At 36.3% G+C, this 12801-nt stretch overlaps 1 protein-coding gene across 1 annotated transcript; it reads right to left on the bottom strand.

The window, feature by feature from the left end:
- Positions 1 to 236: 236 nt before the first annotated feature.
- On the bottom strand, positions 237 to 9012 carry LOC128231287 (uncharacterized). Its single transcript, XM_052943912.1, has 3 exons — positions 8848 to 9012; positions 7353 to 7892; positions 237 to 419 (listed from the first exon to the last, which is right to left on the bottom strand). The coding sequence occupies exons 1-3, from the start codon at positions 8976 to 8978 to the stop codon at positions 275 to 277; spliced, it is 816 nt and encodes a 271-aa protein (XP_052799872.1). The 5' UTR covers positions 8979 to 9012; the 3' UTR covers positions 237 to 274.
- Between the last annotated feature and the right edge of the window lie 3789 nt (positions 9013 to 12801).

Raw genomic sequence — 12801 nt, forward strand, 5'->3', positions numbered from 1 at the left:
GAAAAAAAGAGAAAATTTATTGATGCCTACCTACCTCTTTGTTTGTTTTTGTTTGGAGATGCTTGTGTAAACAAAGAACTGATGCTTTTGCCTTATGTAAAGTTAATGAAATCACAAGAATATTTTAGGGCACATTACCCCCCCCCCCCCCTCCACCCCACCCCCGAAAAAAAGATAAAAGAACTTTACATATTATTTCGACACCTTAGAAGAGATTATAACGACAAACACATGCGCTTCATATTATATTTATTACTTTTCTACACAATGGATCTCAGCCTACTATTGGCGCGCCGTGCAGCTCAAAGTTGACGTAATACTGTCCGAGTGACGTCAGACCGGACGTATGTGAGTGCAAGAGGCTGGTGGACTGGTGCACGTGACCAGCATCCAACTTCCGGCCTTTGTACCAGGCGTACCTGTCAGAAAAGGGTACATAAAATTTGGTGTGGCCCATCTTAAAAAGTGATTTCCACTGGCTCTCATTTCTCGAAAGCTTTTTTTCCAAATTTCTTACTTAATGATGAGTTTGCAAAACAAAAACTATCATATCGTGTTAATCGTGTTATATGGGACTTAAAACAGCACACTCACAGATTGTCAGTTATTATTTTTATTTGTCTCAGAATCAGCTGATTTTGGCATCAATGCCTTCAATTCAGTCATATAAGGTAACACACTAATGAACAGATCTCAATTGTGGGGAAAACTGCGGAAAAACTTATTTTTCTTAAAGCGTTAGTAACGCTTTTAGTCATAAAAACAATTTTCGAAAGTAAATATGAAAAAACAACAACTGCGATCTGATAATTTGTCAGCAGTCTTATATCACTGGTTTTCAAATATTTACGCAAAAAATAGCCATTCCAAGACAAAAAATAAGAAAAAGCGTCAAAACGTCCAATCTGTGAAAGTGCAGCTTTAAGCTGTTCCGAGAATTTGGAGCATGATCATCGTTCATGTTAGTATGTTACAAGCATGAAATAAATTATATATATATTTTTTAGTCCTGAACTTTCATATTGTCGGTTGTAATTTGAAGAACAAGTGTCATTATTTATTGGTGCACAAGTGCACGATGACCACGGTCCGTCAACATGTAAACGAGGGTAGGTAAAAAAAAATAAGCCCTACCTTATGATTTTTTTGGCGCCGCACTGAAGTGCGCGCCTATTATGGAATGGGAATTTATTTTAGTTAGTGGTAGGAGCGGTTTTTAAGTTGATTGACAGTTGGGTTGTACTGTTATTTTATTATGATTAAAAAATGCAAATGGGTGGCGACTGCATGGGTGTTAAAAATGTTATTTATGGTTGAATAGATTGTCTTCAATTTATCTTCAAAACATTATATCGGAAGAACGACAAATAAGTTTAATAACTGTTCCTGATTCGTTTACGTTTTCCGATTGGTTACCTGTAATATCATGTGCCGGAAATGTAAACATTCGGAGGAGTTTCGAATGAAATGTAAAATGTGTGGACCGGTAATTATGTGAATGGGAATACTTATGTTTTATGTTGTTTTGTTATGTTTACTGCATTGATAAACCACGAGGTAATCTGTTTTCTTTAATCGATATTGGAATTAAATGTTTACCTAACTTTATTTGTTAATGTGTTGAAGGTGACATTAGTAAACTTTTATTACGATTGCCCCCGAGTTGTTTTATTTTTAGAACACTACACATATCCGGATGTTGCTATTTTTAGAACCAGAAGGTATTTCCCCGCTATTCATAGGTCAATAATGGAATTTCTACATCGTCGTTTAATAGTTGGAAACTGGGTGATGTTTTTTCATGAATAAACGTTTAAAATAAGTAAACACTAAAAGTGCACACTGACAGTTGATTACGATACATCTAACAATTTGAGTCATTACAGTAAAACATGGATTATAAGTGAATTATACGCGTAAGAGAAGATTTTCTGTCGAAAAAAGGAATGTCAACAATCAGCATGGATCTGGGATATTCGTTTCAAAGGGCTATTCATGTTAATATCCTTGAGTAGTTGTGTACGTTTATGTGTTCAAAAAAGTTTTGTTTTTTTAATTTATCTTTGGAATTCTTAAATAATTTTTATTTACTAATTGTTAAGACAGCGTGTTAATATTTTTACATGTACTATAAATATACATGTTACATACTTTACATCTACTTAATATAATGCACCAGTCAATTGTAACCACGCCCCCCCCCCCCCCCCCCCCAGGTCCGAGGAAAAGCTGGAACTTTGACTTTCGGTCCAGCCAACCCCGGGTAAAATCCTCGTCCTGCGGGGACGAACTGATGGTTTTATCTTAGAAAAATAATAGACTTAAAATTTTGTTTAAAAATGATGTGTTTTGGTATGTGACCTATTTCTAACATACCGTAATACATGAACATACCCATTATTTGTTTACAAACTGCATATTTTCAAAATAAACCTGTAAGAAAAGATGTACATGGTTTCGGGCTTGAAGCCACGACAGCTTGGACACTAGCGACATTCATTTGCTTGGTGTAGGTCTCGGTGAACGCCATACTGTTATGAATCATTATCAACCATATGCACAACAATTACACATTTGTGCCTACCAACCCTTACTCTTGGCTAAAATGGATATTAGTACAGAATGTATAATTAATACATGTGCATTTGTATTTTGCGGTTGTAGTTTCTGTTGGTTGATAATCAGAAGTCTAATTTCTTTCAGGCAGGAAAATGACTGAATATTACTAAGTCAACATATCGGGGTTATGAAGAATTCCAGCCTGCATTAAATACTATGTTGGATCATTGAGACAGATTTGACATCCATGTCTATCCACAAGGCAATCACATCTGATAGAGATAATGTGAGTATTTCATATAAAACATATTTGAGTTGGTGTTTATTGTTTTATAAACTCACTGTATTCAATAATCCAGTGGTGGTGGTGGTGGTGGTGATAGTGATTATGATGAATTTTATTGATAAATTTAGTAATTTTCTTTATATTATATACATGTATGTATCAGCTTGTTTTGTTTTTTTAAATAATGTCGAGAAATATTAAACTGTTTATATTTTATTTTGTATATGTATGGCAGTATTAACAGTGTATGTATACCACGTGATAAATTGCGTCATAAATGCTAAGTCGGAAGGCAATATTTTGATTTAAAAAATACTTTAAACAAAGATTACTTCACTATTTCTTCACCATTTTAAATGAAACGAAGCGAAGTCTACGCCGCTTACGGAGCCCCACCTTCGGTCTTTTACCAGAATGTAATAGCGACTTTTCACAATACGGCCGTCTGACGGAGCATTGTCAAAACATTATTTTGGAAACAGGTTTGTCGAAGTGTTTGATAAAACTTATGACCTCATCAAATTTCGGAAATAAAACAAGTGCTGGGCTTTTTAAGCGGCATAGACTGCCCTTTGTTTCATTTAAAATGGTGCTGTGAATGAAAAGTTATCTCTGATTTAAGTCTTCATTTTATGCAAATATTTGCCTTCCGATGTAGCATATATGATGTCATTTATCACGTGGTATACACACCCTGATTATTATCTATACTAATTAGTTAGAAAGTACTTTTTTTCTTTTACAGCACTAAACATTCCACATTGGTAAAGAACCTGAAGGGGCATGAAAACCAAATCAGCATTGACTCAGCATTGAGTAATTTTCATCTGTGCACACACTACAAGTACAAACGCATGGGAACAAACCAAACTTCAAATGTTGAAGAGTGAAGAATAATTGTGAAAAATTCTAAATGTTAGAATACCATTGACTAAATAAAACAAATAGACATTGATTACCCACAGAGACTGTGTACATGTTATAATATTAAAAAGACATTAGTTGAGAACTTTCACTCTGACATTTTTGGAGGGGCATTACCGCCTACTTAGTGTTCTTGTTTCTTTACATCTTTTAATTTAAATGTACATTCATTGTTTTTAAATCTGAATTCTGAGTTAGTATCATAAGTAAAAATCATTTATTTGAATTATTACATTTTATGAATAAGTCCAATTAAGCTTTATCAATTTTTACAAGAAAAAGGTTGATTTTTAAGCATTTTATTAGTTATAAAAATGTATAGTTACATGACATTATGTATATTTTCTTCAAAACTGAAAGGTAAACTATCATAATTTGTCTTTTAAATTGTTCAATAGACATCATAGAAAATATTTAAAATGATTTCAGCAGGTTGTCTTATTATTAACTATTTTTTATTAATTTATAAAACTGCTATATATTTTCAAACATCGAAATACTGCTGTGTTCCGAAGACTCACAAAATCAATCAAAATGATTTTTTTCCATGTGTATCAATAATATGTTCGGTTGAACTTAAGTTTTCTGTTAACTGAAGTTTATTTTACCAGAAACTGTTTATTTCATAATCTCTGATAATGTGAAAATAAAATTAAATATAAACAAAATATTTTTAATTCATGGTAAAAAATCTTCAAAATTTTGATAAAAGTCCCATAGTGTGCCATGATAATAACTATGTTGTCGGTAAAAGCTTTATAAAAGTGTGTATTACTTATACCTTAATTCAGTTTAAATAATTATGGCCTTTAAGGATTTTTGTTTTCATAAAGATTTCCTGTTATATTGAGCTCTGTCAATTTTTGTTGTTGTTTTGTATTATGTACAATTACTACTTATATTTCCTAACTTAATTTTTTTGTCTCACTTGTCAAATTGAATTGTTACATATTTAAGTGAAAAAAAAACACACACTATTTTTAAAGATGCACTCTTAATCCCAAATAAGACTTATCACAATTAATATTGTTTTGATTTTTTTAAAATGGGTTGATAGATGTCAACAACAATGTTTCTAATGAAGGATCTTGAGTTCAATTTGCTAATAAGAATGGACATAAAACATGGTATTTCTGCCTTGTGATACTTAGTAGACCACAGTAAATCTTTTAGCAATCACCAATAATTTAATATTTGTCATGCTTTCTGCTATTATAAACAGGGTCACAAGCTTGTTATCAGTAAACAATATTTCAGTAAATGCATTATTTAGTAAGTAGTTATTGTTTTATCAGTCAATTTGATGTGTGTTATAAATACAATTATATGTATTGATTTCAAATAAGAGTTTCACTTTAAAGATGCTCATTTAAAGATAATGAACAGACACACAAAAACTAGACACATTTGTTACTAATTATATGAATGATTATTGTTTAGGTGACCTCTGATTTGTTTTGGAGATATTCATAAACGGGTGTTAATCTTTGTTGTCTTCAGTTTTTTATACATTTAAGGATTTTTATAATTTCTTTTCTGGTATATATTACAATGTAATTTAATGCAAATGAAAACACACTTTAAACTAGACAAATTTGATACTAATGATATAAATGATTATTGTTTACATGTACTCTGATTTGTTATGAAGATATTCATAAAGGGGTGTTCTTCATGTTATTATACATTTTGGACTTGATTTAGTATTGCTTTTCTGGTATATATTCATTTAATGCACAAAGAAATTATTTTAAGTGTTCAGTATCACTTTCACACATTGTTTACTATTATTTTTTTGCATATTTGGCCTATTTATGCTTATATGTGCATTGTTGTATTTCGAAACCTTTGTGAAAAATAGAAACAGTATTATTTCTTTCGTACATAGTCTGATACATATTCAGTTTGAATGCGTTATTTTTATCATATTTGAAAAAATTGCCATTGTCCATTAAGACACATGCTGTTGTTGTGTTAATATCATTATCAACTAAAAACATCCATTTTCAACTCTCCTTTACCATGTAAAGAAGTTAACATTCTAACTCCATTGACCAGATTTTTATGCAATTTTACATTACATTTTAGTATTATTAAACAGCTAAAACAAGGCATGTTATGTCATAAATGCATTTCAACTAGTAAACAATGTTCACTTTTTATATAACAGTTTAATAATTATGTTCTATTTTTGTTTGCAACTTTCAGACGAAATGATAATGTTTATTAAAGTACTACAAAAAATGATAAATTGTTATTTCATATCACTTCTTCATGATGAATGAGGAAACTTATTCTTCCCTACAAGTTGTCATTCCAGCATGGTGACGTTGCCCCCTCCCCCTATATGATTAGAACTGCAGTGTACATGAACAATAACTCTATTTCAGCGTATTGCAAGAGTTATTCCCTTTGTACTTTTTCCTGTCCGGAGCATAACTAGAAAACTACTTTTTTGGAATTTCATTAAACATCATTCAATGGTATTTAGCACAACGAGAGGAAGTGCAGTGCACAATGACTATAGCTGTATTTCAGCTAATTACATAATTATTGCCCTTTGCCGCTTTTTCTTGACCAGAGCATTACTTTAAAACTACTTATGGTATTGAAATAAAACTTAGTATATGGGTATGTGGCAATGACAAAAAGTACAGTGCACAAGCACCCTAATTCTGTCGTGTTCATTAATGTACCACACCCCTAATGAAATGTTCAACTTGAAACTCTTCAATTTCAATGCTTTTGCCTATGTTGTCAAGCAGAATACTACAAATATTTTGAGAATTTCATAGATGCGGTTCAATGCACAATAATATGCTTGTTAGCCTTGACATTCCTTGTTTTTCAACGTATAACAAATGCATAAACTATTAAACGGCGCCCTTTGAAGCTTTGCATCAATGGTTTTTCTTGTTATCATTTGAGATGAACCAGAATGTAACGTGAATGAGGAGGTTCGACGAATCAACTTCAGCTGCCTTGCAACCAGTATCCAGGCGTTGCCAAGGAGATGGAGTTCAGTCATTCGTTCCTAGGGAATTTAGTTTCTAAACAATTTTCTGTTTATCTAATATAAAACGGTTGGCAGTTATTTTTGACTGACCCTCGTACAATTCTCGGATATTGACAGTGAAAATGATTAAGTGCATTAGGACACCTTGTAAATGATACTCTGGCAAGTCAAATTAGAAAAATGAAAAGTTTTCAATAGAACAACAATTGATATACGAACTAACATATTATCCTTAGTTTCAAAACAATTGGTATGTCCAATTAGGAGAAATTTATATGTTTGTATTTTCAATGTTTCAATTTTCATTCAAATCATGCAAACTAATCATTTAGGGCGGGGAATCACGTGACCTAAAGGGGTTTACATCGGTTGTGACCCATAGTGACCCATGTGAAAACCCCTTTATGTGAAGTGATTCCTCACCCTGTCATTTATTCTAAAAATGTTTGTCATATTTAAAAAAAAACAAGAATAAGTTGTATACATTTCGTCTAAATTTGATAACATAGAATTGAATATCAAAAATTAATATTTGGAAAAAATCCATGCGTATGACCTCATCGTTACCTGTACACGTAGTCCGCGGCCTCGAGGAGCGGCAGTAGTTCCTGCATGTACTGTAGTTGCTTGTTGTGGTCGTCCGTTCCGGGGCAGGAGAACTCCGTCAGCCAGATCTTCCGGTGATAGCGCTGCCACAACCGCTCGAGGTACGCCATCGTTGTCGCCCCATGACAATGATACGCATGTGTCGCGATGTAGTCCACGCGGCAATCTTTGCATAGCCGGAAAAACTCATCGAACCACTCGGTTGTGTCGCCGTAACACTTTGACGTCGTGTGACAAGATGAGGCAGCTGGACTAACGAGCGGCCGTCCGTGAGAGCGACTCTCAAGCTTCGCCCACTCGGCCACCGCCTCCGCCGGTGTAAGGTTAGCCTGAGAGTGGAAGTTTGGCTCATTGAAGCCGAGAACGGCCGGCGCGGTGGACGTTAGGTTGATATGGCGGTGGCCGCCCCAGACCATGGGCACAAACTTGTCGGCCATTATCTGGACGTCCGTGCAGGACGTATGCTCGTGGAAGTAGGATAGATCCATTTGCCAATCATACCTTGAATATGCACGATCAGAGGTGGTTTAATTTCGAGAGTGGTGATTTATTTATGCATATCAATTATGTACAACTATACCCATCATGCAATCGCCTTTTCTAGTCCGGGGACGTAGCTAGGGCCAATTTGGGAGTACGCAGATCGATCACGGACAGCAAATTAACCCCTTCATCCCCTGCCCCCCTTCGATTTTTTTTTTTGAAATTCGCTTTTTTGGTATGACAAAAACTTCGACCTGTCGAAATTTCATTACGCAACTACATATTTGCGTAGTCAGCTACGCGCCTGTAAGTCTCATTTTGTGGAAACTCTCGCTCCATTTGTCAGACCTTCTCCTACTAACAGATCCATTTCTCTTTTTTCACCACAGTTTTGTAATATAATTAAAATGTATTATACAATACGTATCAGTCTCAGGGCGTTTTTGTTGGTAGTAAACTGGTTTCGGATTTATATCCGTTTCACGAACTGTGTATCTGTTGTAACAGTTTCAAATAAAACCAAAACCAGTTTTAATCGTTTCTTAACGAAAACCGAAACCGGTTTTTTAAACTATCGAAACCCCTACCGGAGGCGGTTTCATCGGTTCGTTCCATCCAAAACCTAGTTTACTTCGAAAACAACATGGCGGAAAGTGATCAACCACGTTTGATGAAACTCAATCTTTTAGATAACAATGCCTTACAATGGGCAAATGAGCTGAATGCAAAGGATTATATAGGTAATTGTGTGGCTCAGTAGCTCCGCCATGTTATTGATAATGTACACAAAACCATGCACTTGTCACTTTAAGCAAAACTATCAAAACCGGTTTCGTAACTGCTGAAACCATTGAAACCAAAACTGAAACTGGTTTGTTATCAACAAAAACGCCCTTAACCTACTTATACTAAACAAGTCACCATTTAGGACTGACCGACAGACAAAGGGAAACAACTTTTACAATAATCTTACCACCATGACACGTTCAGATGCTTAAAATCGTCACAAAGAAATGTTGTCCTGGTTAGGGCGACACCCCTCTTTTCCGAGCCCTCCACGACCATACAGACTAGCCACATGCACACAGCATTCTTCAACACCATGATCCCTGGACGTACAATAAGGAACGATAAATAAAATTACACCACTGAGTCACAATCGTAACAACTCGGCAATCTCCGGCAATCTTCGGGATAAACTAATCTGACTGATTTTCAAATATGTTGGAGAATGGCCGAGATGTTCTGAGTTACGTAAATGTTGGTCGGGGCAGTAAGATAAGGTCTCAACAAAGCAGAGATATCCCTAATACAAGATGATAACAATGAATAAATGTATGTGTATCATAATAATCTTAACAATTATATACAATTTAGCAGCCCATTATATTTAATTCCAACGTTAGAATCGTAAGGTAGCTCACGGCCAGTGGGACGATCAGTCCGCTGTGAACTGGATTTGAAATTTCAAAGATGAAGAAGGTTCGTAATCAAAAGTCCCCGTTTCTCTTGTAAGACTCAGAGCCAAAAGGAAAACGGTGAACCTATTAAGTGTCCCTGTTTCTCTCGTTAGACCCAGGGCCAACAGAAAAACGGAGAAGTTATCAAATATTCCTGTTTCTCTCATTAGACTCAGTGCCAACAGAAAAACGGAGAAGTTATCATTATCCCTGTTTCTCTCGTTAGACCCAGGGCCAACAGAAAAACGGAGAAGTTATCATTATCGCTGTTTCTCCCGTTAGACCCAGTGCCAACAGAAAAACGGAGAAGTTATCATTATCCCTGTTTCTCTCGTTAGACCCAGTGCCAACAGAAAAACGGAGAAGTTATCATTATCCCTGTTTCTCTCGTTAGACCCAGTGCCAACAGAAAAACGGAGAAGTTATCATTATCCCTGTTTCTCTCGTTAGACCCAGGGCCAACAGAAAAACGGAGAAGTTATCATTATCGCTGTTTCTCCCGTTAGACCCAGTGCCAACAGAAAAACGGAGAAGTTAGCATTATCCCTGTTTCTCTCGTTAGACCCAGGGCCAACAGAAAAACGGAGAAGTTAGCAAATATCCCTGTTTCTCTCATTAGACTCAGTGCCAACAGAAAAAACGGTGAAGTTATCAAGCGTCCCTGTTTCTCTCGTTAGACTCAGGGCCAACAGTAAAACGGTGAAGTTATCAAGTGTCCGTGCTTCTCTCGTTAGACTCAGGGCTAACAGGAAAACGGTGAAGTTATCAAGTGTCCCTGTTTCTCTCGTTAGACTCAGGGCTAACAGTAAAACGGTGAAGTTATCAAGTGTCCTGCTTCTCTCGTTAGACTCAGGGCCAACAGAAATACGGTGAAGTTATCAAGTCGCCCTGTTTCTCTCGTTAGACTCAGTGCCAAAAGAAAAACGGAGAAGTTATCAAATATCCCTGTTTCTCTCTTTAGACTCAGGGCCAACAGTAAAACGATGAATTTATCAAGTGTCCCTGTTTCTCTCGTTAGACTCTGGGCCAACAGTAAAACGGTGTAGTTATCAAGTGTCCCTGTTTCTCTCGTTAGACTCTGGGCCAACAGTAAAACGGTGAAGTTATCAAGTGTCCCTGTTTCTCTCGTTAGACTCTGGGCCAACAGGAAAACGGTGAAGTTATCAAGTGTCCCTGCTTCTCTCGTTAGACTCTGGGCCAACAGGAAAACGGTGAAGTTATCAAGTGTCCCTGCTTCTCTCGTTAGACTCTGGGCCAACGGGAAACGGTGAAGTTATCAATGTCCCTGTTTCTCTCGTTAGACTCAGGGCCAACAGGAAAACGTTGAAGTTATCAAGTGTCCCTGTTTCTCTCGTTAGACTCAGGGCCAACAGGAAAACGGTGAAGTTATCAAGTGTCCTTGCTTCTCTCGTTAGACTCAAGGCCAACAGGAAAACGGTGAAGTTATCAAGTGTCCTTGCTTCTCTCGTTAGACTCAGGGCCAACAGGAAAACGGTGAAGTTATCAAGTGTCCTTGCTTCTCTCGTTAGACTAAGGGCCAACAGGAAAACGGTGAAGTTATCAAGTGTCCTTGTTTCTCTCGTTAGACTAATGATCAACAGGAAAACGGTGAAGTTACCAAGTGTCCTTGCTTCTCTCGTTAGACTCAGGGCCAACAGGAAAACGGTTAAGTTACCAAGTGTCCCTGCTTCTATCGTTAGACTCAGGGCCAACAGGAAAACGGTTAAGTTACCAAGTGTCCCTGCTTTTATCGTTAGACTAAGGGCCAACAGGAAAACGGTGAAGTTACCAAGTGTCCCTGCTTCTATCGTTAGACTAAGGGCCAACAGGAAAACGGTGAAGTTATCAAGTATCCCTGTTTCTCTTGTTAGACTAAGGGCCAACAGGAACACGGAGAAGTTATCAAATATCCCTGTTTCCCTTGTTAGACTAAGGATCAACAGGAACGGAGAAGTTATCAAGTATCCCTGTTTCTCTCGTAAGACTGGCCGAAGAGGAAAACGGTGAAGTTATCAAGTATCTCTGTTTCTCTCGGTAAACTCTGGGCCAACAGTATAACGATAAAGATATCAAGTAAACTGTTTCTGTCGTAAGATTCGCGACCGACAGAGAATCGGTTTGTTAATAAGTAGACTTTTTTCGCTGCAAGACTCACGACCGACAGAGGATTGGTTTGCTTTCAAATAATGTCTCTTTTGTAGGACTGGCGACCGACATAAATGGGTCAACCTTTGATTAATTGTATGTCCATCATTTAAACCAAAATGGCATACGGGATACGTAAATGATTGAAACAATGGGCCAACTGTTAATATCTTATTTAAAGTTAACAACGTTTAAAGTTAACCTAACGTGATAAACGAAACCGTTGTAACTTTTAAACGTGAATTGTTTAATGATGTGTTCGCATGCTTTAATTTGAATAAGTATAGCTGAAACAGTTGTCTTAAATCTTGTTAAAAATACAGCAGGTCACAAGTGTATCCATTACTCTTCCAGAGCAGTAACGATTTCAAAGTTAACAACGATGGCGTTAGCATAAACGTCTCAATATGATATGTGTATCAAATGAAGTCATCTTCGACTTGTTGCTTAAGCAAAGAGCGCGTTGTAAAACACAATTTAGAGTGAACAGCTGATTTGGTAAAACTTGGCGGCCATCTTGACCGCCATCTTGACCTTTATACTCAGTACTCATTTTTCGCCTGATGAAGCTCTCCTTTGCTCGTGAGTTTGCTACATGGTTACAGATCGTTCAATAGTAAACCAGGATGAGTATTTCACTGGCCCTGGTTTCTCGAAACTTCTTTGGTCTAACATACTTAAGTTGCTTATTTTGTTTGGCAAAATTTCTTACTTTAACCTGATTTCAATAAATAAAACACTGTAGAAAACATAGTTTTTAGTGAAAATCAGACATATGACTTCAATTAACATTAAAAAAACTTCCAAAATAGTAAATATTTTACAAATTATAAAATAACAAAAATAGTGAGCTTAACTTAATCATGTTATAACAGACTTAAAGGCCTAGTATAAGGAATGTTTGGCTTGACAATCCCCTGCTGTGCTTCTCCTGCTAATTGCACTGATGTCACGATAGGGGCCAATATCCTGCATATTTGTTTATTGGCTCAGGGCCATTTAGGGTCCATTTCCATTATAAAACCTCCAAAACTGCACAGCAGGATACTCGGATCGGAGATCTGGTAAGCCAATTAGGCAATTAGATTCAGATCAATACACAGAGGTTGTTTACTATACACGGCTTTTTTATGTTGTTTTTTTTGGGGGGGGGGGTAGGTGGGGGGGGGTCTTTTAAAGAAGGATTAAACTAGGCCTTTAAGTAGTTTCTTAGAGTTCTTTTTAAATTTTACTTGTACATTACAGCTCAGCCAACAGGGATTTCTCTCAGTCACATTGTTTATCCTTTTATCCTTGAGCGAATTTTGAACTTCGAACGTCAC

Source organism: Mya arenaria, chromosome 4 (assembly GCF_026914265.1).
Source record: "Mya arenaria isolate MELC-2E11 chromosome 4, ASM2691426v1".
Lineage (NCBI taxonomy): Eukaryota > Metazoa > Mollusca > Bivalvia > Myida > Myidae > Mya > Mya arenaria.